At 40.2% G+C, this 26,805-nt stretch overlaps 1 protein-coding gene and 1 pseudogene across 1 annotated transcript in view; both read right to left on the bottom strand.

Annotated features, from left to right (window-relative positions):
- Positions 1-26,805, bottom strand: part of SPTLC2 (serine palmitoyltransferase long chain base subunit 2) — a 97,409-nt gene that overhangs the window by 9,390 nt on the left and 61,214 nt on the right. The window contains exons 10-11 of the mRNA XM_081830138.1: positions 5,618-5,753; positions 965-1,094 (exon numbers count right to left, since the gene is read on the bottom strand). Coding sequence (XP_081686264.1) covers positions 965-1,094; positions 5,618-5,753 — 266 coding nt within the window. The remainder of the gene's footprint in view (positions 1-964; positions 1,095-5,617; positions 5,754-26,805) is intronic.
- LOC145723385 (ubiquitin carboxyl-terminal hydrolase isozyme L5 pseudogene) lies at positions 20,883-24,296 on the bottom strand (annotated as a pseudogene).

The following is a 26,805-nucleotide window of genomic DNA, read 5'->3' as shown; positions in this document are numbered from 1 at the left end:
AGTATATAACACATATAACTTACAAAATATGTATTAAATGCCTGTTTGTTATCAGTAAGGCTTCCAGTTGACTAGTACTTAAGTTTTGGGGGAGGCAAAAGTTACATGTAGATTTTTTTACTTTGGGATGGGGGGGCGTGTTAGCTCTCCTACCCCTACCCCCCGTGTTGTTCAAGGTCAACCATAATTTTATGCAAATATCACATTCTAGAGTTCTATAAACTCCCAGAAAGCAATACTTATTTAAAGTCTGAAGTCTTGGATGTGAAATAACAGCATGTTAAGAGAATATCACAAGAATAAATAAAGAAACCATAATTAAATTCAGTAATTATGAGCCCTTACTACATGCCTGGCACTGTGGTAGGTCCTGGAGATATAGAACGAGCAAAAGAGACTTAGTCTCTGCCCTCAAGATTTATCCAGTGGAGAAGATTGCCATTAAATAATTCCAGGTGGGAAGGATTTACTAAGGGGGTATCTTAAGATTCCAAGGAAATGGCAAGCAAGAGGACTGGGGAATACCCTTGAGCAAGTTTCCTTTAAGTGGAGATGTGAAGAGTCAGTAGAAGTCAGCCAGGCAAAGGAGAGAGAGGGCTCAAGAGAGAAAATTCTAGAGACACAAAACAACATACAAGAAGGCTTGCAGTAGAAACAGCTAGAGTACAAAGAGAGTTAGACAGTTGTAGAGGCCATAAGGGAGAGCGTGGAACAAGATAAAGCCATAAATTCCCCAGAGCCCTGACTGCACAGGGTCTAGTGGGCAATGCTAAACAGTTTTGAATTTTTTTTTTTTTTGTAAACAGCAATGTTTTAAGCAGCATCGCATACTCCCTCCTCTATTTTACCAGTTAATACCTCAGGTGCTCAAAGAACATCAGGATCAACAGATGATCAATTTCATCTGATATCCAGGCCTCCTTAGTATAGGTATATTTATATCAAGGTGAGAGTGTCTACTTACAGTATCAAGTATTTCTTTGGTATGAGCTGCTGACAGGCAAAACCGGGCTCTGGACTCAATAATTGGAGTAGCAGGAAATCCCACCACAACTACACCAATATTCCGCTTCAGCATCTCCCGTCCAAAGGCGCTGCGAGGAGAAAACAGGGTAAAGACACCAGGAAGAGTAATAAACCACAGAACAAAGGTCCTGAATGATTTAAACTCTTAGATGATACAGACGTTGGCAACTTCTATTAGGAATTTCCTCTTCTTTTTAAGTTAAAATTGCCAGACTTAGGGGCATCCGGGTGGCTCAGTCGGTTAGGCAGCTGACTCTTGATTTCGGCTCAGGTCATGACCTCGGGGTCCTGGGATTGAGCCCCACATTGCAGCACTGCATCGGGCTTCATGCTCAGCGGGGAGTCTGTTTGTCTCCCCCTCTCTCTGCTCCTCCCCACTGCTGGCTCGCACACACATGCTCACACACACTCTCTCTCTCAAATGGATAAATAAATCTTAAAAAAAATTGCCAGACTTCAATTCAATCCTAAAGTGGTCTTCTCCCAAATGGTTTCCTTCACAAAGGTGAAGAATATAGTTGTCAGAGACCAAATTTTAATAGGGCTTCTCTAAACTAATTTGCAGTTACAGCCTTAAAGTGTTCCTGACACGTAAGAATGGTTCAGAGGCTTCAAAATGAACTCAAGTTTAAAAGCTTGTCCTTAAGGGGTGCCTGGGTGGCTCAGTCGTTGAGCATCTGCCTTTGGCTCAGGTCATGATCCCAGGGTCCTGGGATTGAGCCGCGCATCAGGCTCCCTGCTCAGCAGGAAGCCTGCTTCTCCCTCTCCCACTCCTCCTGCTTGTGTTCCCTCTCTCGCTGTGTCTCTCTCTGTCAAGTAAAGAAATAAGATCTTTAAAATAAATAAATAAATAAATAAATAAATAAATAAATAAATAAATAAATAAATAAAATCTTATTCCCTGAAATGTTAGGTTTGGCAGCTCAAACAATTTTTTTTTTTTAAGATTTTATTTATTTGACAGAGAGTGCACAAGCAGGGGGAGCCACAGGCAGAGGGAGAGGGGAAGGGAAGCAGGCTTCCCGCTGAGTGGGGAGTCGGATGCAGGGCTCAATCCCAGGACTCTGGGATCAGGGCCTGAGCCGAAGGCAGACGCTTAACCGACTGAGCCACCCAGGCACCCCAGTTTAAACAATTCTTAAGATTAAGGATGCAGATGGGATGCCTGGGTGGCTCAGTTGGTTAAGCATCTGCCTTTGGCTCGAGTCATGGTCCCGGGGTCCTGGGATTGAGTCCCAAGTTGGGCTCCTTGCTCAGCAGGGTGCCTGCTTCTCCCTCTGCCTGCCCCTCCCCCTGCAGCTCCCCCTGCTTGTGCTCTCTCTGACAAATAAATAAATAAAACCTTTAAAAACAAAAAACAAAAAGATTAAGGATGCAGAGGATCTGCTATAACATGGACATCTTTCTTTTTTTTTTTTTTTTTAAATTTTATTTATTTATTTGACAGAGAGAGACACAGCGAGAGAGGGAACACAAGCAGGGGAAGTGAGAGAGGGAGAAGCAGGCTCCCCGCGGAGCAGGGAGCCCGACGCGGGGCTCGATCCCAGGACCCCGGGATCATGACCCGAGCCGAAGGCAGACGCTTAACGACTGAGCCACCCAGGCGCCCCAACATGGACATCTTTCTGATGACAGAATGACTGACTAGCATTAGCCCTCTAGACCAGGCACTTCTTTTTTCTCCCCTAAGTTTATTTATTTATTTATTTATTTATTAATTAAAGATTTTATTTATTTATTTGACAGAGAGAGAGACACAGCGAGAGAGGGTACACAAGCAGGGGGAGCGGGAGAGGGAGAAGTAGGCTTCCCGCAGAGCAGGAAGCCCGATGCGGGGATCCCAGGACCCCGGGCCCACGACCCGAGCCAAAGGCAGACGCCCAACGACTGAGCCACCCAGGCGCCCCTGTTTATTTATTTATTTCAGTGATCTCTACACCCAACGCGGAACTCGAACTCACCACCCCGAGATCAAGAGTCACACACTCCTCTGACTGAGCCAGCCAGGTGTCCCAAAGACCAGGTATTGCTTTGATCGACTTGGGTGTTAAGCTGTCTTTGGAATTTAGGGTTTCCTTTCGTTTTGTGAGGGAAACTTGTCCCCAGGCTTCAGCTGACTGCCCAGACTACACATACCTTGTTTAACTCCCTACCCCAAGCCAAACTGGTGGCACGGGACTTTACTCCATATACGTATCTTGTCTAAATAACTCATTAACTTCCATGTACATTTTATTTGCTAATTATGTTGTTTCTTGACTATTCCCTTAGGCTGTTTTTGTTTTTGTTTTTTTTAAGTTTATTTATTTAAGTAATCTCTACACCCAACGTGGAGCTTGAACTCAACCCTGAGATCAAGAGTGGCATGCTCTTCCTAACTACACCAGCCAGGCATCCTTTCCCTTAGCATTTTAAAGCATCTGTTTGAGAATAAGAAATACGCCCATTCTAATTACCTGCGTAACCAGCCTTTCCCCACCCCTTCTAGTACTTCCTCTGACCCCGAGCATTCTGCATCTTCAGCGCACCCTCCCAAATGGTCTAGTTCTTTATTCCTGTCCGCCTCACCCTCTCTAAATCTTAATGATAATGCACAGTTTCCCCTGTGTAGAATAGGTTAGACCCAGTTCTTTCTAAAGAAACAGTTCTAGACTAAGTCCTCCAGACCAGACAACTCTTTATTTATGATAATTCCATTTAAAGAAGAGTGAGAAAACCCTACAGCTCTGCTTTGGTTCATTCTCTCCATTCCCTCTGAAGGCCAAATATGCATATGACTTCCTGTTGAAAACTGAACTCTTTTTCCTTCAGTGGCCACCTTTTCCCAACTGACCTCTTATTACCTTTGTTTTTTTTTTTTTTTTTAAAGATTTTATTTATTTGACAGAGAGACACAGTGAGAGAGGGAACACAAGCAGAGGGGGTGGGAGAGGGAGAAGCAGGCCTCCTGCAGAGCAGGGAGCCCGATGAGGGGCTCGATTCCAGGACCCCGGGACCACGACCCGAGCCGAAGGCAGAAGCCCAACGACTGAGCCACCCAGGCGCCCCATCTCTTATTACCTTTGGAATCACCCTACTTCTAGGTTCCCTGCTTTTAATCTTCCCCCCTATAGATCCATGTTAATGAAAATTTACTGAGTGCCCTCTGAGTGCCAGGGACTCTGGTGGGCACTGGGGATTCAAAGATGAATAAAAATATTTGCTCCTTTAATGAGTTCAATTAAACCTGAGAAACGATCCTTATCCAATTTTGTATTTAAGATCCAGTCAAAACTCACAAATTTGAAAAGATATGTGGATTTTTCTTTTTCTTTCTTTTTTTTTTTACTGAGTCCACACTAAGCAGATAACTCCTTTCTATTTTACATTTCTGATGCAGTTTTACATATACTTATTTTGCAAATAATTGTATTAGCTCACTTCACATTACTTTTCAAATGTCTTCTGCTTTCGTTATACATCTGGACTTCTCAAATACACTGGAAGCTATTCCAGGGCAAGGTTTTCCATTATGCACGAGTTGCATAAACCAAAGAAATTGGTGTAATCTGCACCTTGGGTAGTCATGCAACTAACTATACGCCCTGACCTCTTGGCCCCCACTCCCCCCTTGCGCACCGCGTTTTAGCTCCACGCACCTTCTTGCTATTCCTCAATCAGCTAAGCATGTTCCTGTGTTATGATCTTTGCAAAGAACTTCTTTCTCCAAGTGGCTAGCTCTGCTCTTTCCAGCTCAGATGTCACCTTCCCTTCCCCCCAGGCTCCCCGCTGACCACCCAGTTCGATACTGTCATCTGCCTGCCCTCTCAATCTCCCATATCCTGGTCTACTTTTCCCCGTAACATGTATCGTTGTCTTTTTTTTTTAAAGATTTATTTATTTGAGAGAGAGAGAGAGAGCATGAGAGGGGGGAGGGTCAGAGGGAGAAGCAACGCCCCGCTGAGCAGGGAGCCCGATGCGGGACTCGATCCTGGGACTCCAGGATCATGACCTGAGCCGAAGGCAGTTGCTTAACCAACTGAGCCACCCAGGCGCCCCTGTCTTCTAACAAATTACATAACGTATTTATTACATTTGTCTGACTCCTGCCCTGTTAGAACATAAGCTCCACAATGGCAGGGATTTTTATTTTTGTGTTCTGTCCACTGATCTATCCTAATCTCCTAGAAGAGTGCATTAAACTCAGTATTTGTTTAATAAAAGACTAACAAGTTAACTTATTTTATAAATTGGAATCCACTATTTAATCTATGGAATTTCTAGCAAATCTAGAAGGTTAACATAATGAGGCCAAGACAATTTTTCCTAACAAAATACACAAGCCTGAGTGTAATATCACGGAAGCCTTGAGTCTAATGAGACCAGTCTGTAGCCTGCAACAGAACATACCCAATTTTGGGGCACCTGAGTGGCTCAGTTGTTAAGCGTCTGCCTTCGGCTCAGGTCATGATCCCAGGGTCCTGGGATCAAGCCCTGCATCGGGGCTCCCTGCTCGTCGGGAAGCCTGCTTCTCCCTCTCCCACTCTCCCTGCTTGTGTTCCCTCTCTCGCTGTGTCTCTGTCAAAAAAAAAAAAAAAAAAAAAGAACATACCCAATTTTGGCCGGCATGTAGAGCATCAAAGGCACCACTGGAGAGTCTTCATTCCCATAGATGATGAAGCCCATCTCTTTCAGACGTCTCCTGAAATACTTCGTGTTTTCAGCTAACTGCTGGATACACTCTGTGCCTGGAAAATCATGAGGAGGAAAACACAAATAACACTAAGAAAAAAGGAGTGGAAAAAAGACAGCAATGTATCTCCATTTTGTCAATCAGTCCTATGTTTGGTTCTTCATTTCTAACATAAAATGTTTTCACGTAACAAACTGTATGAAATATAAATATAAACAAATCTTGCTTTGTGGTCTGCCACAGGTGTTCCTAGCAGCTTTTGTAATAACATACAAAATGAAGTTTAATGATTAGTATTGTCATGGCACATTAGCATCCTTAAACATTTTCATCAATACACCTCATTTAACACTCTACCATCCCTTCACAGTAGGTAGAATGTTCACTGTTCTCTTCATTTTATCGATTAGGTGACTCTCACAAAGGTGGTGACTGGCCTGCAGTCACAAGGTAATAAGGCACAGCTGAGACTAGAATCTAGGTCTCTCAACCTCAATATTCATCCCAATGAACCAAGCTGCAAATACTTTTACACATATGACCAGATGTAGAGCCATTAGAGCCCCAAATTTTCCTCTTAAGAGTTTGATTTTATGTCACCATCTCCCTGAAACTTCTATCAGACAACAGTAGTGTATCCATAATAACATATATATATTTTTAAAAATTTTATTTATTTATTTGACAGAGAGAGACACAGCGAGAGAAGGATCACAAGCAGTGGGGAGTGGGAGAGGGAGAAGCAGGCTTCCCACAGAGCAGGGAGCCCGATGTGGGGCTCAATCCCAGGACCCTGGGATCATGACCTGAGCCGAAGGCAGACGCTTAATGACTGAGCCACCCAGGTGCCCCCATAGTATCATATTTTTAATCCTAGTTTGTTCATCTTCCCTAAAATATAAATGGATTAAAACAAACATTTCTCAAACTGCTAACTAACTAAATGTTTAGACTGGGTTTTGACATTACGGTAGGTCAATCTATGAACAGACGTCCAAACAATCATTCTGTTCTAAAGAGTAAGCCTAAATTCAAAACATCAGCTTGCAAAGGGCTAAGAACTGTTTCAGGGTCTTCTCGACCACAAATACTCATAAACAAGAAAAGGTTGCAGTCATTTTCTCACATATATTAGAAAGCCAACAAATTCACATTTTAAAAAATACAAATTTCATACAATTCAAAAGATAAGTAATCAGTTTATCAGAAATACAGGTGGTTAACAAATGTCCTTAGAATACCAACTTATCCAACCATTCACTGATGAAAAGCTACCCTCAATAAGTCTGCTATAAATAACCCACAGTTAATACTTTGTGCAAATAATTTCAGGTTGACTTCGATTGGCTTACTGTGAGCGCTGAAGAACGCCACTTCAGTTATGACCCCTGTCTCACAATAAAGCAGACATTAAAGTATGGTACATTTCAGTATGTCTATAACTGATGATCCTGTGCCCAGTTTTTCCCCAGAAATACCAATACATGCTTACTCCACATTTAGAAAAAGAGACTTCCACTTCTGGCCAGGATAGAGTACCCAGGACCAGATTTACCTTTCTGCTGTCCACAACAGAAAACTGGACAAAGCACATAAAACAAAATGTATATAAAATGATTTTCAAACACCGGGTCATAGGCAGCACTGGACTGTGCTGTTGGAGAGAAGGAAAACAAAACATGAGCCTCTGGATTGCTCCCTGACTGGCTAGAGGCAGGTCCCAGGCTGTTTGCTGCCCAGGGAGAGGAACCTAGTCTGGTCAGGGGAGGACACCAGAGATTGGAGTTGGGGGGTCTACAGCAGGGTCCCCTACAGCCTTTGGAGGAGTGCCATCCGCTCTGCATGAGAAGAAACCACCAGGGGCTGGGGAAAGAACCACCAGAAAGCAGCAGAGTCAATAGTTCCTGGTGCTCATATGGAGTTGGCAACAGTTTGTATTTTCATCTCCCAAAATGGGAAGACCTCAGAATCACACTAGCCGTGGAGTGAAATTAGCCCTAGACTAAAAGTTGCTGTGGGTCTATCCTAACAAACCTTAAAAGCAAGTCTGGAAAGGATCCAACTGATTCCAAGAACAAAGTCCAACGACACTACCTAAAGGAATACAACAAAGCGCAGCCCCTGATAATGTAAAATTTACAACGTCTGGCATACAATAAAAAACTCCAGGCATTCAAAGAAACAGGAAAATATGACCCATCAACCAGGAGATAAGTCAGTCAACAGAAACAGACCAGAAATGACAGAGTATCAGGAGACAAGGATGTACAAAATGCTATTATAAATACCCTCCATACATTCAGAAAGGTGGAGGAAACACGATAAAGGGAGAAAGGAAATATATAAAAAGGAACAAACAATTGATACAGGCAACAATGCTGATGGATCTCAAAAGCATTATGTTACATGAAATAAGCCAGACACAAATAAGCCTCTCACAAAGGTGGTGACTGGCCTGCAGTCACAAGGTAATAAGGCACAGTTGAGACTAGAATCTAGGTCTCTCAACCTCAATATTCATCCCAATGAACCAAGCTGCAAATACTTTTATACATATGACCAGATGTAGAGCCATTAGAGCCCCAAATTTTCCTCTTAAGAGTTTGATTTTATGTCACCATCTCCCTGAAACTTCTATCAGACAACAGTTGTGTATCCATAATCACATATATATTTTTTTAAAGATTTTATTTATTTATTTGACAGAGAGAGACACAGCGAGAGAAGGATCACAAGCAGTGGGGAGTGGGAGAGGGAGAAGCAGGCTTATACACTGTATGCATTCATTTATAGGAAAAGTCTAAAAGACATAATTATAGATACAGAAAACAGATTAGTGATTGCCAGGGAGTGGAGAGAGAACTGACAGCACAGGGGTATGAGGGAACTTTTGGGGGGTGACAAAAATATTCTAGCCCTTGATTGTGGTATGGTTACCTGACTGTATACATTTGTCAAAACTCATGAAATTATACACTTAAAATTGGTGAATTTTACTGTATACAAATGATATCTCATTAAAGATTATTTATTATTTTTTAAAAGTTTATTTATTTATTTGACAGAGAGAGAGACACAGCGAGAGAGGGAACATAAGCAGGGAGAGTGGGAGAGGGAGAAGCAGGCTTCCCGTGGAGCAGGGAGCCCGATGCGGGTCTCGATCCCAGGACCCTGGGATCATGACCTGAGCCGAAGGCAGACGCTTAACGACTGAGCCACCCATGCGCCCCTCAAGATTTTTTTAAAAATTTAATGAAACACTTGCATATTAGTATATGTTATTTTTTTTTCTGTACCCACTTTATAATTTTGCAACTTGCTACCTTTTTCTCATCACAAACCAACTAGTTAAAATTTTTTTTTTCTCCAAGAATATCAAGAAAAATTATCAAGAAAAGAAATCTTAAGGATGTAGACCTTAACTTTTCCTTTTTTTTTTTTTTAAAGATTTTATTTATTTATGAGAGAGAGAGAGCACAAGCAGGGGGAGGGGCTGAGGGAGAAGCAGGCTCCCCAATGAGTGGGGAGCCCAACTCGGGGCTTGATCCCAGGACTCCGGGATCATGACCTGAGCCAAAGGCAGATGCTTAACTGACTGAGCCATCCAAGTGCCCCAGACCTTAACTTTTCCAATTAGTATATCATTCTAAGTAAGTTTTCTTTAATGAAAGGAAGTGAAAATCTCAGTCTCACTATTCATCACCATCTGCTCCCTGACAAGAAGAGTCCCAGAAGAAAATACATCTAAAACGACACTCACATAACACAACCTGAAGATAGTGGGAATAGCATTTAAAGTCTCCAACTTACACATCTCATTATTGTTGAACAGTATTCCTTTGTAAAGATACACCACCACTGTTTTGTTTGTATATCCACTCATATGTTACTGGACATCAGGGATTACCAACCTTCACTTTGGCAGCTATAAAGTTTAGATTAAAAAGAATTCTCTCCTAAACATGTATTTAAGCATCCTAGTCACACTGGAATTGAAATAAAATTTAAAAATAAAAAGAATTAAAAAAAAAAAGAATTAACAGCTCAATTTCACTTGATCCTGACTGCTTTTAGATGGTTATAATAAAAGAATGTACTATTTATACTTTACACATAAAGAAACAGGCCCAGGGATGTTAAATTATTTCTCTAAGGCCTTTCAGGAGGCAGATCAAGGTTTTCTGATTCTGTCAGTGCTTTTTCTTCTACACCACACCAAGCAATTATGTATTTTTCAAACTTTAAAGTGTTCAGCCCTTTATTGGGTAAGAGTACCTGTGTCTTATTTTTAAACAGCACTTACTGGCAATGAATGGGGTAGGGATGAATGGGTGCAGGAGCCTAAGGAGACACGGCAAGTATGAGACAAGTGAAAAGCAATTCTTCCAATAAATTCACCCTGAACAGCAAACAGCAATCTCTGCTGGTGAGTACCGGAATAAAGACTGAGCGGAGGTGTCAGGCCAATGCTAAAGAAGTCGGCTCAGAAATGGCAGTCGTAGGGAATCACACAAATTAAGCGGTCTGTTGGACCTACAGAAGTTGTAGCCTGAACCAGAAACTGCTGATATTTGACTGTCACCTAAAAATGGCAATTTCTTATGGTTCAACCAAATAATTTCAAAGACAATAATAGGAAAAGTAGACAAATAACTGCAGACAATTCAGTAAGCTCTGGCGCTTATACATACTGGGAAGTAGTTACATAGTTATTCCTTATTCTTAAGGTGATGCTGAATTTTAAAGACAACACAGTTACCCATTTTGAATTAAATATCATCTAAAATACTAGTTAAGAGGCACCTGGGTGGCTCAGTCAGTTAAGCGTCTGCCTTCAGCTCAGGTCATGAACCTAGGGTCCTGGGATCCAGCCCCAGGCTGGGCTCTCTGCTCAGCAGGAAGCCTGCTTCTCCCTCTCCCCACCCCATCCCCGCCATGTGCGTGCTCTCTGACTGAAATAAATAAGATCCTTAATAATATAAAATAAAATACTAGTTAATACTAATGCAAGAAGTGTAATTGCTACTTAAATCCAATCTGCTAGCTCAGTTCGAAGAAGTTTTCTTAGCGGAGCTGCAGCAAGTTATAATGGGCTGGAAGAATGGTCTAACAGCGATTTCTTTCTTTCTTTCTTTCTTTTTTAAGTAATCTCTACACCAACACGGGCTCAAACTGATGACCCCAACAAGAGTCACATGTTCTACCAAGTGAGCCAGGCAGATGCCCCTCTAATAGGGATTTAAAACATGTAAAAAAAGAAGGTTTAGCCTTATTTAAAAAAAAACTAACTCTTAAAATGTCTTTATTCTTTTAAGAACACAGATGGTAACAGAAGAGGTCAGCATTCTTCTCTACTTTTCAAACATAAATCTTTACTTTTAAGGATGATAAAAAGCAAAGCAATTCTGAGAAAACCTCTACACTGATTCCCTTGAACTTTACAACTAAACCTCACTCTGTGGCTGTGTTTGTGGAGTTCTTCAGTAAAAATCTGTGGCATGGTATAAAAGAGAAAGAAAAGGAAACAGGAGTACATAATTTAATTTTTCAGAAAATGTAAAAGATAACTTTAATAGGTCATTTTTAGTCCTCAACTTCTTTGCAATAAATTTTATGCTTAGGAAGTGATGAAGGATCAAAAGATTGTGATGGCATCATTAGATTTAATTCTTTCAAGGAAAGAGAAAACCTAAAAAGGAGGGGCATCACAATTATTTACCTATTGATAACCTATATTAATAACTTTACATTACTTTTATGAAATAGGATTAGATTTGGAGCTATATATATTAACCACTGCCAAACAGATTGTGAAGTTGAACCAACTGCATTCCAGATGTTCTCCAAAAGGTATATTTTATCACGTCTTAATCCAGATTCCTCGGGATTTTCACTCAGCCATGTAAACTTAATGTTTGAAGGAACTACTGGTTTATCACTCAAATGAAATTTCAATGCCCTCTCAGGTATCAATCAGACCAGATAGTATTCTATGAGCTACAAATTTTCTAAAGTCTCAGGACTGGTTAAAAAAATGGGATAAGACCTATGTACAAAGTAAGGGGATACAAAAGGCAGCAGATATTTTGTCTTAAATGGCATTAGTGCTAACTACTCAGAAGTTATGCTTGAAAGAATATAACATGTACTCACCTGCTTAAATAGCAATATAATTGTCAATTTAGCTGATGAGCTTTTATATAACTTATAACACAATCAACAAAATATGTCTGAGTCTGCAACTTCAAAAACAACATTTCCGGTGTTAACTGAAATCTTTCAAAATAAAGGACACAAATATAAATGATGTTCAGCCAGAGTTGATCCCCTAACTCACATCATACTCCATTATACAGCTCCTAATCTTCTTAGATTTCCTGGATATGCTGATATAATCTGCTTTCCTGGGAAAAATAAAATAAAATTACTGCTACTCTTCAGACTTATACTTCCCAATTAATTATAATGGGCTGGAAGAATTTGAAATTGAAGAACTTCTTCCCCCACTCCCCCCTTCTTTTTTTTTTCCCCCTTCTTCTTAAAGGTCATAATTTCAAAGCAGATAAGGGTTTTCTTAATTGAGGGTCCCCCAAACAAAACAGGTAGCCCCAAGAATGGTTTCAATTAGTTTTCAGCATTAACCACGAGGTAAGGGTCATAAGGCAGGATAAAATATGGAAAAAAACTACCCAACACCTTGTTCTAATTTATACTATTAAACACATTACATTGTGGATATTTCACATAATATCTCTTAATACTTTATGTCTCAGAATTGAATTTAACTATCAATCTTTATTTTTTTTAAAAGATTTTATTTATTTATTTGACAGAGAGAGACACAGCGAGAGAGGGAACACAAGCAGGGGGAGTGGGAGAGGCAGAAGCAGGCTCCCCACTGAGCAGGGAGCCCGATGCGGGGCTCGATCCCAGGACCCCGGGATCATGACCCAAGCCGAAGGCAGACGCTTAAAGACTGAGCCACCCAGGCGCCCCTTAACTATCAATCTTTTAGTTTAATCATCTGTCCAAATGTCTCATTTTTGCTATCTGGAAAGTTACTTTTTCTAATATTTTACTGTGGTTGGATTATACTGCAGAGTGGAAAGGAACGATGTTTCACTCCAGTGGTTTTTCCTCTTGAAAAGCATTTTTTAAAATAGAATAAACAGGGACATTCTGTGTTTACTTTGCCTATGTTAAGCATGTGTTGCCACTGAAATCTACAATGAGGTTATATCTTAAAGATCTCTTAAATAAATGTTTATATAATATCAGGTAAATGAGATCACATGCAAACTATGTTTTCAAAGGCTATTCCCATGATTATGGAAGCTCTTAGTACTTTTCTCTTCAAGGCACAGAAAGGATGTAATCTAGCAAGCACAGTGCCAGGCTCCATAAATCCTTCTTTCCTTTCCTTTTAGTTTCAGCTACTGTATCTCTAAATATTACCAGGTTGACTACCACCCAGCCTTATCTTCTGATAAGATACTACTTTATAGTCTACTGTCAGTGAATGTAAGAATATGGTGATTCATATTAATCTAAATTGGCGTTCTCTTCTACTGGTGATGCTACATCTGAATCCAATGTTAGGCCAACAGCTCAATCTCTTGCTAGCCTGGAAGTATTCTGGGCCGAGGTGAAGAGGGAATCAGGTCTGCCTTAACTATTGCCACCATGGCAGTTCCGAGAACTGTCAATTATTTGCATGGCAGAAGATCTCAGATGCAAAATCACGATGACACTTTCCAAAGAGACAAGTACACCTAAGGCTGAGAATTAAAATTCCTTTTATGCTCAATACGTAAACCACAGCGTCTTTTCTACATCTGAGAGGAAGAACAGATTTAGTAGGGCTGCACTCCTTTCCCTTTTAGAAACAGGAAATTTAAGAGTTATTTCGCAGCAGAGGAAACTAAACCAATGCCCAGAGGTGCTAAGTCACTCCAATGGAGGAACCAGGATTTGAACACCCTGGTTCTTCTAGTCTTTCTTCTTCTTCTTTTTTTTTTTTAAGATTTATTTATTTATTTTAAAGGGGCAGGGAGAGAAAAACTTAGGCAGACTCTACTAGATGCTGAGCCAGATGCAGAGCTCGATCTCTTGACCCTGAGATCACGACCTGAGCTGAAACCAAGAGCCGGAGGCTTAACTGATGGAGCCACCCAGACGCCCCACTGGTTCTTCTAGTTTCTAAGACTGTGCCCTTAACCACTGCTCACTGATCCACTCCAGCTTCTGTATTAAGTAGGTCTTGAAAGGGAATGGTAGTTAACGGGAATGAAAAAGGAGAACTGAGTAACTGTTTAATTGAAGTCACTGACAGGGCTTGCTGGTGCATACCCTGGAGACTTACCTGCCTCTTAGGACCTTTCACTAACTTTGCCTCCACCACCCCGGCCCAGGAGGCCGCTCGGCTCCTGGATTCTTGGGCCCTGTCCATCTGGTCCTAGGGAAAGAGACAGTGCCCAGAGACTTCCTTTCATCTGTAGCCTCCTTCGTAACAGCGCACCAACTGGTCTTAAGGGTTAAACTGCTTCAAGCTTCTGCATTCTTTGCTTCCTGACCTAAGTCCCTGATCTGTAGCAGACCTGACTTATTTCCTTTGAGATTTGCAGACCACTGGTCTTTTTTTTTTTTTTTTTAAAGATTTTATTTATTTATTTGAGACAGAGAGAATGAGAGAGAATGAGAGAGACAGAGAGCACATGAAAGGGGGGAGGGTCAGAGGGAGAAGCAGGGAGCCCGATGCGGGACTCGATCCAGGGACTCCAGGATCATGACCTGAGCCGAAGGCAGTCGCTTAACCAACTGAGCCACCCAGGCGCCCTGCAGACCACTGGTCTTGAGGCGTGGAGGACTCAACCTTCCCGCAGATAAGGCCTGACTCCACGCGAAAACAGCTGCCCTGATGCCAGACGTCTGTTCAGGCTCATGTCCACTCAGGAGTAGCTGCCGGACGCTGGCTTCTCCTGCATGCAGCCCCCTCCCCTTTCCCATGCCTTCCCTCTTAAAAGCCTCGGGCTTGCCCTGGATGGGGAAGATGGTCTTTGACACGCTAGTCTACCATCTTCCCAGGTTGCTGGTTTCCTGAATAAAGCAACCTTTCTTTTCCCACCATCACTTGTCTCTCCAGTATCGATTTTCATATGGTGAGGAGCCGAATCTGAGTTTGGAACTGGTTCTCTTGTCTGGTAAATTTCCATTCTAAGATTTCTATCACTGCTCCATCTTCCAAAGGGGGGCATCCTGGAAAATTTCAGTCAACCATTGCCAGTATTTCTTAGTAAGACTGCTATTGGCATTTGGGGCACAGTTCTTGGTTAAGGCTGTCCAGTGTCCTGAAGAACATTTAGAATCACTAACCCCTTGGCGATAAATGCCAATACCACTTCCTAACAGCCCAGTCTGTGACAACCAAACATGCCCCTAGATGTTTCCCAATGTGTCTCAGGAAGGCAGCACAGTTCTTGGTTAGTTGAGAACTACTATTGGCCTTAAAGTTATTTCTTTACAGGGAGCATGGGTTTCTTTTCTCTTTAGCCTTAAACTTAAGCTGGAGATGCATTAGCTGTATATAGATCTTGGGCATGATTCAATTACCAATTATCTAGAGGAAGATATACATGTGGGGCAATCTGGTATATTTAAAGTATAAAACCACACATGGGAAAAACCAATATAAAATAAGAGCTAACTGATTAACAGTGTATTAAAAGGGCCTCTCTTCAGCAGGCCCTTTCCTTACCTTTCTGGAATTTTATTTCTATTCCATTAATTTGGACTGTTCCAAATTATTACAGCTTATATCATAAATTGTACTCCCTCATTACTCTACTCTCTCCAGTTTTTCTCCTCCTTCTATTGAGATATAATTCACGTCCTGTAAAATTCACCCCTTTACAATGTACAATTCAGTGGTTTTTAGTATAGTCACAAAGTTGTGCCACCATCACCGGTATGTCATTCATCCCCCCTTCCCCCCAAGGAAACTCCATACCTGTTAGCAGTCGTTCCCCATTTCCTCTCCCATTAATCTACTTCTTGTCTCTATGAATTTGCCTATTCTGGACGTTTCATATAAATGGAAAAATATGGTATGTGGCCCATGGTGTCTTCCTCCTTTCACTTAACATGATGTTTTCAAGGTTCATCCGTGTTGTAGCATGCGTTGGTACTTCATTCTTTTTTAATTGTCTTTGCATGGATACACCACATTTTGTTTACCCACTCGTCAGCTGATGCCCATTGGGTTGTTTTCACTTTTTGGCTATTGTGAATAATGCTGCTTTAAACATTCATGTACAAGTTATTATGTAGACATACGTTTTCAATTTGGTTGGGAATATACCTAGGAAGAAAATTTCTGGGTAATATGCTAATTCCGTGCTTGCTGTGCGAGGAACTGGAAACTGTTTTCCAAAGTAGCCTGGCAATTTTACATTTCCACCAGTAACGTGGGAGCATTCCAATTTCTTGGATCCTCACTAACAATGTTAGTCTGTCTTTTTTATTCTAGTGCGTGTAAAGTGGTTTCCTGTGGTTTTCATTTGCAAATCCCTAATGTCTAACAGATTTGAATAACTTTTTTTTTGCGCTTATTGGCCATTTATGTATCTTCTTTGGAGAGATACTTATTTAAATCCTTTGCCCATTTTTTAATTGGGTGTTTTAATTGGTTTTAGTGTGAGTTGTAAAAGTTCTTTCTTATCAGACATGATTTACAAAATTCCTCCCATTCTGAGGGCTGTATTTTCACTTTCTGGATGAGGGGTCTTTCAAAGAACAAAAGCTTTGATGAAGTACAATTTACTTTTCTTGGTTGCTTGTTCTTTTGGGTGTTAGAACTAAGAAATCACTGCCTGCGTGCCTCGATGGTGCAGTCGGTAAGACTCTCTCCCCCTCTCCCTCTGTCCTTCCCTGGATGCACACACTCTCTTTCTCAAAAATAAATAAATCTTAAAAAAAAAAAAAAAAGAAAAATGAAATCCCTGTCTAATCCCACAGTCATGAGGATTTACATCTACGTTTCTTCTAAGAGTTTTGTAAATTTAGCTCTTACATTTAGGCCTTTGATCCATTTTGAGTTATTTTTATATATGGTGGGAGGTAGGGGTCCAACTTCATTTTTTTGCATGTGGATATGCAGTTTTCTCAGAATCATTCATTAGAAGAGACTGTTCTTTCCCCATTGGACAGTCTTGTTGAATACCAACTAATCATAAATTAAAAGGTTTACTTCTGGACTCTCAGTTGTATAGCTCTTTTTTTTTTTTTTAAAGATTTATTTATTTTAGATAGAGCGAGCAGGAGAAGGGTCGCAGAGGGAGAGAGAGAATCCTGAAGCAGATTCCCCGCTGAGTGCAGAGCCCGACACAGGGCTCAATTCCAGGACCCCGAGATCATGACCTGAGCCGAAATCGAGAGTCAGCCGCTCGACTGACTGAGCCATCCTGGTGGCCTAGACTCTCAGTTGTATTTCTTGGTCTATGTCTTTATACTTGTGCTGGTATGACACTATCTTGATACTACAGCTTTGGGACATGAGACTCCTCTTTGTTCTTTTTCAAGTCTATTATAGGTCTCTTGCATTTCCACATGAATATTAGGATTTGCTTGCCAATTTCTACAAAAAAGGTAGCTGGGATTTTGAAAGGGATATTGTTGAATCTATAGATCAACTTGGGAAGTACTGTCATCTTAACAATACTAAGTCCTCCAACCCATGAGCACAGATATCTTTCCATTTGCTTAGGTCTTCTTCCTGCTTTTTTGGTACATTTTTTTCTTGGGTAGAATGTAGTAAATATTGCCAAAATATTGAGTTGGGTTGAGAAAGCAAGGCAAAGGAAGAAATGAATAAACACATTTAATATAAAATGATACAGTTCCTTAACCATCTGAGCCACCCAGGTGCCCCAAAATGATACAGTTCCTAATTTGAATAAGAATAAATAATGTTTCTTCTTTTCTCCACTTCCATCTCTAATCCCCTCTGGAAATGTGTTTTTAAATGTATTAAAATGTGTTGGAAAGGTTATACTGAGTATTGACAAAAGAGTATCTGGAACTCTCAAGATGTTGCTAGTGAGACTGTGAACTGGGACTTTGTAAAAATGGCAATATATGCTGAACCTAAGCATATGTCTATTCTATGACCTGGCAATTCTATTCCTAGGTAAAAACACCCAACAGAATTGTGTACCAAAAGACACATACAAGAGTGCCACTCTTTTTTTTTAAAGAATTTTCTTTTTTTTTTTTTTAGATTTATTTATTTATTTATTTGAGAGAGAGAGAATGAGAGAGAGAGCACGAGAGGGAAGAGAGTCAGAGGGAGAAGCAGACTCCCTGCCAAGCAGGGAGCCCGATGCGGGACTCGATTCTGGGACTCCAGGATCATGACCTGAGCCGAAGGCAGTCGCTTAACCAACTGAGCCACCCAGGCGCCCTAGAAATATATTCTAACAATATTTATTGTTTGATACTAGGCAGCAATGCAAATGAACTTATTGTTCCACCCAAATGTGCAGATAAATCTCAAAAGACATAATGATGAATAATACACAACAGATTCAAAAGAGTGATTATACGTATTATATGTATGATTCCACTCATATGAAGTTCAAGAACAGGCAAAACTAATAAATAGTGACAGAAGTCAAAATAGTGTCAAAATTATCTTTAGCCACTACATCAAAAACTAATGATGTAATGTATGGTGATTAACATAACATAAAAAAACAAACAAACCATTATGTTGCATGCCTTAAACTTAAAAAAAAAATTTATCTTTAGCAAGTTGGAATGGAGACTGGGAAGAGGCACAAGATAGCTTTTTGGGAAACAGAAATGTTCTATCTCATGATCTGGGTGGTGGTTAGACAGGTGTGTATTCACTGAACTGTATGCCTAAGATTTGTGCACATTACTGTAGGAACGTTAATACTTAAATAAAAGTAAAAATTAACATTTAAATACTTGGAAAATCAAAGGAAGTTAAAAAAAACTGGAATGAGGGGCGCCTGGGTGGCTCACTTGGTTAAGCGACTGCCTTTGGCTCAGGTCATGATCCTGGGAGTCCCGGGATCGAGTCCCGCATCGGACTCCCTGCTCAGCGGGGAGTCTGCTTCTCCCTCTGATCCTCCCCCCTCCCATGCTCTCTCTGTCTCATTCTCTCTCTCAAATAAATAAAATCTTTAAAAAAAAAAAAAAACAAAACTGGAATGAGATTAAATTTCTGATCCCTCAATTTATAATCTTAAGTATATCCAACTACTATTTAAGTAATCACCCTTAATAAAAACCACCCTTTTACTTAAAAAACAAAACCAAATAGAACCATCTAGATATTACAGGGTGGTCTCAGGCATTCTCCTGCCAGCCTTTGTTACTCAAGACAAACCTGGAAAAATACTGAAATTTTTTGGTGCTGTGTGTTCCAGGAATTTCTAAGACAGGGGAAGTGTTATGAAGCCCTTGCCTGGAGGCAGGAAATGAAAGCATAAAGGGGCTGGCCCTTCCTTTCTTTCCTCCGTTGTCTTTTTAAATGATCATATGAATAAAGGCACAAATCAGACAATACTAGCCATAAAAATATTTATTTTCCACCTGTGCATCTGCTTTCATTCTCATAAAGTCATTTTTCCCTAGACGTTTTAGTATCAGGTTTTTCTTCTACATACTTTGCAAGAGGGAGAAACTGAGGAAAGGCCAGCACAAAGTATCGCTAACAAGTCTGGTTCCCACTGCCTACTGGACGACTGCCTTTTAGGAGAGCTACGGGGCATTATAATTGGAATTATCAGCATGTGATGGGGCAAAGAACTACTCAGCAGAGAACAAGTTAAAATGATGCTACCGTAGGACTGCAGCAGGAATAAGCGTTCACTAGAGAGATCAACTTGGGATTAAAAAAGCTTAACTGTCTCTGGGTGAGTGTAATATTATCAATGCACAAAAGAACACGGTCTCTTGAGACTGTGTTTTCTAAGAAAGACTCAAATCTGATAATCTGACCATCAAATATGGTAATGTTGGCAAAATATTAATTTCTTAGGACTAATGCTTTTGATAAATTAGAAGAGAAGGATGGGTTGTTTTGGAAAGTGGAGGGTGTGACTTCCATTTTAAAAGGGGTAAAGCTGAGCAGAGGGAGTAGATGCAGGCAGACAGTTTAGGGAAGGCTGGACTTGTCCCAGGACTTAAGAGATTCCTGAACTAAATAAACCCCAGGTAAACAGAACATTCCTTACATGTGCAAGCATATCCTTTAATACGGAGAACTGCTGGGATTCCTGACTCCACTTAATCAGGAAATCAGAGTTCTAAAAATAACTTTTATTTCTTCCAAGAAAGAAGAAGTGGGTTGGCAAGTGAACATTTAGATTTGATAACCAACAGTAATAAAAAATATTCTGAAGTCTCTGGGGTTTTCAGGAGCTTAAAGGAAAACAGCTGAATGTTGAATCCCCATTAAAACTGCTACTTATTTTTTTTTAAATATGTACATCTACAAGTCTCAATAAAATGTGTAAGTTTGTTTCACACCATATTACTACTCCATGTAAATGATGAACTATTCCATCAAATTCAATATTGTCAATTAAAAGTGCTCAGATTTGAGAAAAATGACCAATTTATATTAAGTTCACCAAGTAAGAGTTAAAACTGTGCATATACAGTAGCTGTGAATATGCTTTAGGATTTTTTTTAAGTCTGCTAAAACTGGGATGTTTATTACTTTTTCTACTGGCAGCAGCGAAAATCAGTAGACACTATACTTTTGTCTTTTTCAAATGAGCTGCATTAAAACTACACTTTCTCAAGACAATACTCTGTTCAAAATCCTCAAAATGTATAGATATCAAAAAAAAATACAGGGGCACCTGGGTGGCTCAGTCGTTAAGCGTCTGCCTTCGGCTCAGGTCATGATCCCAGAGTCCTAGGATCGAGCCCCGCATCAGGTTCCTTGCTCGGCGGGAAGCCTGCTTCTCCCTCTCCCACTCCCCCTGCTTGTGTTCCCTCTCTCGCTGTGTATCTCTCTACCAAATAAATAAAATCTTTAAAAAAAAAAAAAATACAGATTTTTTTTTCATTAATGAGGAGAAACAAGAGATCCAGTTTAATCAAGATCTGCCATTTATATGATAGTGTACATCCACAGAACCAACAGAAGTTCTCAGATCCAGTGTCAAATAATGGAATTGGACAAGCACTCTTTTCTTTTTTTTTTTTTTTTAAGATTATTTATTTGAGAGAGAGAGAGAGACAGAAAGAGCAGGAGCAGGGGCAGGGGGAAGGGCAGAGGAAGAGGGAGAAGCAGACTCCCTGCTGGGCAGGGAGCCCGAAGAGGGGCCAAAGGCAGACACTTAACCCACTGGCACCCTGGACAAACTTTCGTAACATCATTTTTATTTAATATGCACTACATACACATGATGCAGGTAAGGAAAGAGTCCATGCATTAAAGACAAGACAGATTGGTACTATTGCCAAACATGCAGAGTCAATTAGGATGTTGCTCAAAGTTCTTTTATTTATTTTTTTTAAAGATTTTATTTGAGATGGGGGGGAGGAGCAGCAGAGGGAGAGAGAGAAGCAGGCTCTCCACTGAGCAGGGAGCCCGACATGGGGCTTGATCCCAGGACCCTAGGATCATGACATGAGCTGAAGGCAGACACTTAACCGACTGAGCCACCCAGGTGCCCCTCAAAGTTCTTTATACTTAATGGTTTCCATTAAATAAGTGCAGAAGCAGAAATGTGTACACATCGCAAAGCATCTTCTTCATTTGGTTTCCTGTGCTTTCTTTGCATTGTTTTTCTTTTGCCTTTTCTACTAGTGGTATTAACTGCTGGTGTTCTACTAGAGTCTTTAATGATTCCATAATGAAAGGCAGATAATTATGCTTCCTTCTGATATTTTCAAATCTTTTTAGTTTCTGTATTTCTTCTTCAGTAAGCATCTGATTTTTGGTAACCTCTGACTGAAGAGCATTTAACGTATTATTACCCTGATCTGTATCCATGGGTTCCTCAGCAAGTTGTCTTTGTAACTCTGCTATCGTCTCTTCATATATCATTTTTCTATCAGATACAATGGCTGTTAAGTTAAATCGAATTTCACCTTCACTGTACTTTTGTACCCTTTTTTCTATGACTGGCCTCACTGTGCTGATCCAGTCATCTTGATGGTGTGCACTGAAACCAATCGGTCCTTCTCTTAATCCATCTAATTCATGCAATCTTGCATTTACAGGAACATAACTGACAAAGTGAAAAGCATCTTCTTCTTTTGCTGATGTCTTTGCACCAAATTCAAACATCTGCTGTCTGGCAAAACTGTTGTGTACATGTCAAATCACATCTGAACTGCTGAGTGCCAAACCTTTCATAGCTGCATCAAAGCTCTGTGAAAATTCTTTAAACTCTGATAATGCCTCTCCTAAATGGACATCTTGATGGGTATAGTTCAATAACACACTTACTATGGCTTGAGTAGCACAATCATTATTAATTACCCGCTTGGCAAAAAATATCGTGTCAGGTCTGGCGTCCTGAACTACAGAGCCTGCTGGTTCTTCTGGCTGCCACTTGAAAAGGAAAATTAACCCATCAACTGGCTTTAACTTTTCAAAACTCCGTATTTCTTCTACTTGGGCTCCTTGGCAACCAAATTCTTCAATGAGTTCAGTGAAGACCCTGGGGTTGCTTTTCATGAGGCACACTCCCCGGGCCACACACAGCCCCAGCTGCTACCTCAGGCTCTGCCCACCTCCCACCTCCCCAACCAACTGCCACGGGCCGCTGGTCTCAGTGATCACGGCAAATCTGCCACTGAGTTCATCAGCCCCTTTGTCATCCTGCCTACTCCCCCTGACAGCCTGCTTCAGGATTTCTTAAAGAAATAAAAGTAAACACCTAAAGAAGTTCAATTTGGGGACTACTAACATTTTTTGAAGGCTTATTTAACTTTAAGATATAAAACTGCTAAAAAAAAAATCTAGTACATAAAAATAAAGAATAAAGATTTCATTTATTTTAGCATATATTTGGTAGAAATAGAGGAGATAGAAAAGTAGCATCATAGTCTTTACACCAAAGACAAAAATGTCACTAGGAAGATGACACAGAAAGGGAAGAACGGATTATGTGCTAGGCAAGCAACCATTAAACAAATATATCCTGAGTATCCACCCAGTGTGTGTCAGACATCTAGGCCCTGGATATACTATATGGAATGAAAGAGACAAAACTCCTGCCTGCATGGAGCATACATTCCGATGTGGGAGATGGACAACAAAAAAGGTAAATAGCCCACTCAAGTGATGTGTGAGAAATAACCTGGATGAGCCAAACACTATCTCCACAAAGTGCCAAGGCCCAGAAGCAAAAGCACGGGATGCCTGGGTGGCTCCGTTGGGCAGCTGCCTTCGGCTTGGGAGTCTGCTTCTCCTTCTGACCATCCCCGCTCTTGTACTCTCTCTCTCTTAAATAAATGAATAAAATCTTAAAAAAAAAAAAAGGCAGCAGCAGCAGCAAAAGCACACGTGGCATTTCCTAGGGCAGAGTGAACCAGCATGGTTGGAACAGAACGTCCATAGGGGGCCAGATCACAAGGGATTCATAGTCTTCACTTTAAGAAAGGATCTGACTCTGACTTTGACTTTGAGAAGCAGGAGAGTCCCCGGGAGAATTCTTAAACAGAAGATTGATAAGATCTCCTATGTTTCCACAGGATCACCCAGAGTGCTGCATTTAAACAGAGGTGAGGACAGAAGTAGAGAGGGCATGGGAGGGGACAGTGGCTCAGACTAAGGTGACAGCAACAGGTATGAAAAGTAGATAGGGGATATATTTTGAAGGTAGACAGAAATGTTACAAATCATTAAAGAGCATAGAAGATACAGAATAAATGTTTAATGAATGAATGAATCTTGGATAGGAAGGAGACCTATGTGGACTAGAGTACTCAGGAAAGGCATCCAAGAATCATCACACTGCACTGGAACTTTCTGCATGGAGGTCTCTAATTTTCAGCATTGTTTATCTATCTTAATTCTTCCAGTTCATTTTTTCTTGACTGATCCCTCTATGACTATTAAATCCATGTGAAAATAGAAGTCTAAGTCAAGTCAGTAACAGTGGGGATACAGAGTATGTTCAAAGATATTAAGGAGGCACAATCTAAAGGCTCTGGTGATTAAATATATGGAATGGAGAAGCAAAGAAAATATAATAGTGATTTCTTGTTTGGACAACTTCATAAACAGTGATGCCATTATCTGAGGGAACACAAAAGGAAAAGCATGTTTGAGGGGAAACAAATGGAAAAGGCTAAAAACTTTAGAGAAACAAAACTTGATTTGGGAGGACCAAGTATTTTTAAAGTCTAAAGGTTTAGGGGTGCCTGAGTGCCTCAGTCTTTAAGCATTTGCCTTCACCTCAGGTCATGATCCCAGGGTCCTGGGATCGAGCCCCGCAACAGGGAACCTGCTTCTCCCTCTCCCACTCCCTCTGCTTGTGTTCCCTCTTTCACTGTGTCTCTCTCTGTCAAATAAATAAATAAAATCTTAAAAAAAAAAAAAAAGTCTAAAGGTTTAAAATCAAGTAGGTCAAGGGGCGCCTGGGTGGCTCAGTCGGTTGGGCGACTGCCTTCGGCTCAGGTCATGATCCTGGAGTCCCGGGATCGAGTCCCGCATCGGGCTCCCTGCTCGGCAGGGAGTCTGCTTCTCCCTCTGACCCTCCTCCCTCTCATGCTCTCTGTCTCTCATTCTCTCTGTCTCAAATAAATAAATAAAATCTTTAAAAAAAAAAAATAAATAAAATAAAATCAAGTAGGTCAAGACTACTGCTTCTAAACTTGGATTGGCATATTAAAAGTTAATTACTGTTTGGAATGATGAGAAGATTCTGGAAATGGACAGTGGTAATGGTTGCACAACGCTGTAAAATGTACTTGATGCCAGTGAAGTGTAGACCCCAAATTAGTTAAAATGTTAAATTTTATGTTACATATATTTTACCACAGTGTTCACTCACTAGAGGTCAAGTTTTTTTTAATGAGATATAATTCACATTCTACACAGTTCACCCATTTAAAACATGTAATTCAATGTTTTTAGTACATTTGTACAATTATGCAACCATCATAAACATTAATTTTAGAATATTTTTATTGCCCCTCAAAAGAAAACAGTACACATCAGCAGTCAGTCATTCCCATTTCAACCGAATCTTCCAGCCTATATGTCAGGTGTAAGCAATACTTTTTTTTGTTTTTGAAGAATGTAATATAATTTATCCCAAAGTCACTTTTTTCTATGTAAACAAAAGACTTAAGGGGTAACTTCTGAAAAAAGTCCACACCTCTTCTAACCCTGAGTCTTTCTCCACCATTAGCTTGATGGTAAAATACACAGCTCTACTGTGTAAAAATTCCTGGACAATTTTTCTGCAGTTTAGATGAAAATCATACAAATCAGTAAATACGAGCAATTTCCTTTTTCATTTCCATTTTGTTTTTGTTATTTTCTACCAATGTTTTATGTATTTCTAAGCTTGAAAAACTCCAAAGGAACCACGAGCTCTATGAAAGATGAAGGACAGAAGTAAAAAAAAAAAAAAATTAGGTTATGGAAAAATTCCTGGGACCTTTTAAGACATGCCTCTGCTCTGTACATCATTAATTTGCTCTTTTTATAAGTGTCTGTTTCTGTTCTTACACCTTTCATGTGTGGTCTCCTGTCTTCAAAACAAACTGCAAACTCTGAGGGCAAATACAGTTTTCTCTCCAGCACCTCCCCCCAAAACATACAAACATTCAAGTTGGTCTGAGAAAATGGAAACCCTTTTATGTGCTCAAACTAATTTGGATTCACAGCAGAATTAACTATATCCAATTACACTAAGGCAAATAATAATGAAATATCTCATATACAAAAAGCATTCTGACATCTGAAACTGGATGTCCAGGTTCAAATTCTGGCTCTAACACTTAGTAATTCTGTGACCTTGGGGAAGCAACTTAACCTCTCTGCTGCCTCATTTTATAAAAGTAGGAGAATTATGTCTAATACTTGTTCTGAGAATTTATTTACAAACTTAGAGCAGTGCTCAGTATATAGTAAACACAGTAACATGTTCATTATTATTACTTCCTTCCATTTGTGTATTTTTCCCTTAAAATTATGCCATTTATCTCTTCCACAACATTACATGATCTGACCCTGCAGCTTAGCTTTCAAAGATGAAATAAAGGATCCTCTTGCTTTCCCTCACTGTTTCTAGTTCTCCACTTTTTAATCCCTTTTCATACTCTTAACACATAACACAGGCCACAGCTGATATTACCAACATTTAAACACGTAACAGATAAAGGTTTACAATTTATAAATATGCCTCATGTATTACATGCTCTACCATACTATCGACTTTCCAAAGCTAGTTTTAGCCAGTGTTCCCAAATCTCTGCCATCACATCACTCATTAATTGCCATCCAGATGAGGCTAATTTCCTATGCAACTGGAGTATTCAAGATGGCAAGCAGATGCCCTTATTTTCTGAAAACCACTCCTCACCATAATGGGGATGGAACCTGGTCTCTACCTGGGCTAAACAGATTCTCTCCCCTAATACGGAACAGGCATACAGAGTTGCTTGTGCTGGCATTTTAAAATCTGAAACCATCAGACAACTATTTTGAAGTGAGACATCAAAGCAGTAAAAGCAGGTCTGAGAAAGACAGGAAATAATAACTCTACTGTCTTCCTAAATTTCACTCCTGAGCTGTAGCTTGGTTCTTTGGTGACATGGACACTTCTGAAGTCAGACTGTCTGCGTTTATGTTCTGGCTCCATCCTCCACTAGCTGTAACATTGTGGCTAGGTCACTTAACCTCTCTGAGCACAGTTTCCTCATCTGCAAAATGGAATTCATAATGACAATGATTTCACCTACTTTGTAAGGTTGTTTTAAGGATTAAGTGAAGTAATACAGGCAAAGTGCTTAATAAAATGCCTTGTACATAGTGTTTAAAAACTCATTATTTCAATTATTTTATGTTTATATATGTAAGAATTTATTATTTTTATTATTTT

The sequence above is a fragment of the Leptonychotes weddellii genome, chromosome 9 (genome assembly GCF_054177405.1).
Source record: "Leptonychotes weddellii isolate Sample4059 chromosome 9, ASM5417740v2, whole genome shotgun sequence".
In the NCBI taxonomy this organism is placed as follows: Eukaryota; Metazoa; Chordata; class Mammalia; order Carnivora; family Phocidae; genus Leptonychotes; species Leptonychotes weddellii.
This window is presented reverse-complemented; position numbering and strand designations above follow the sequence as displayed.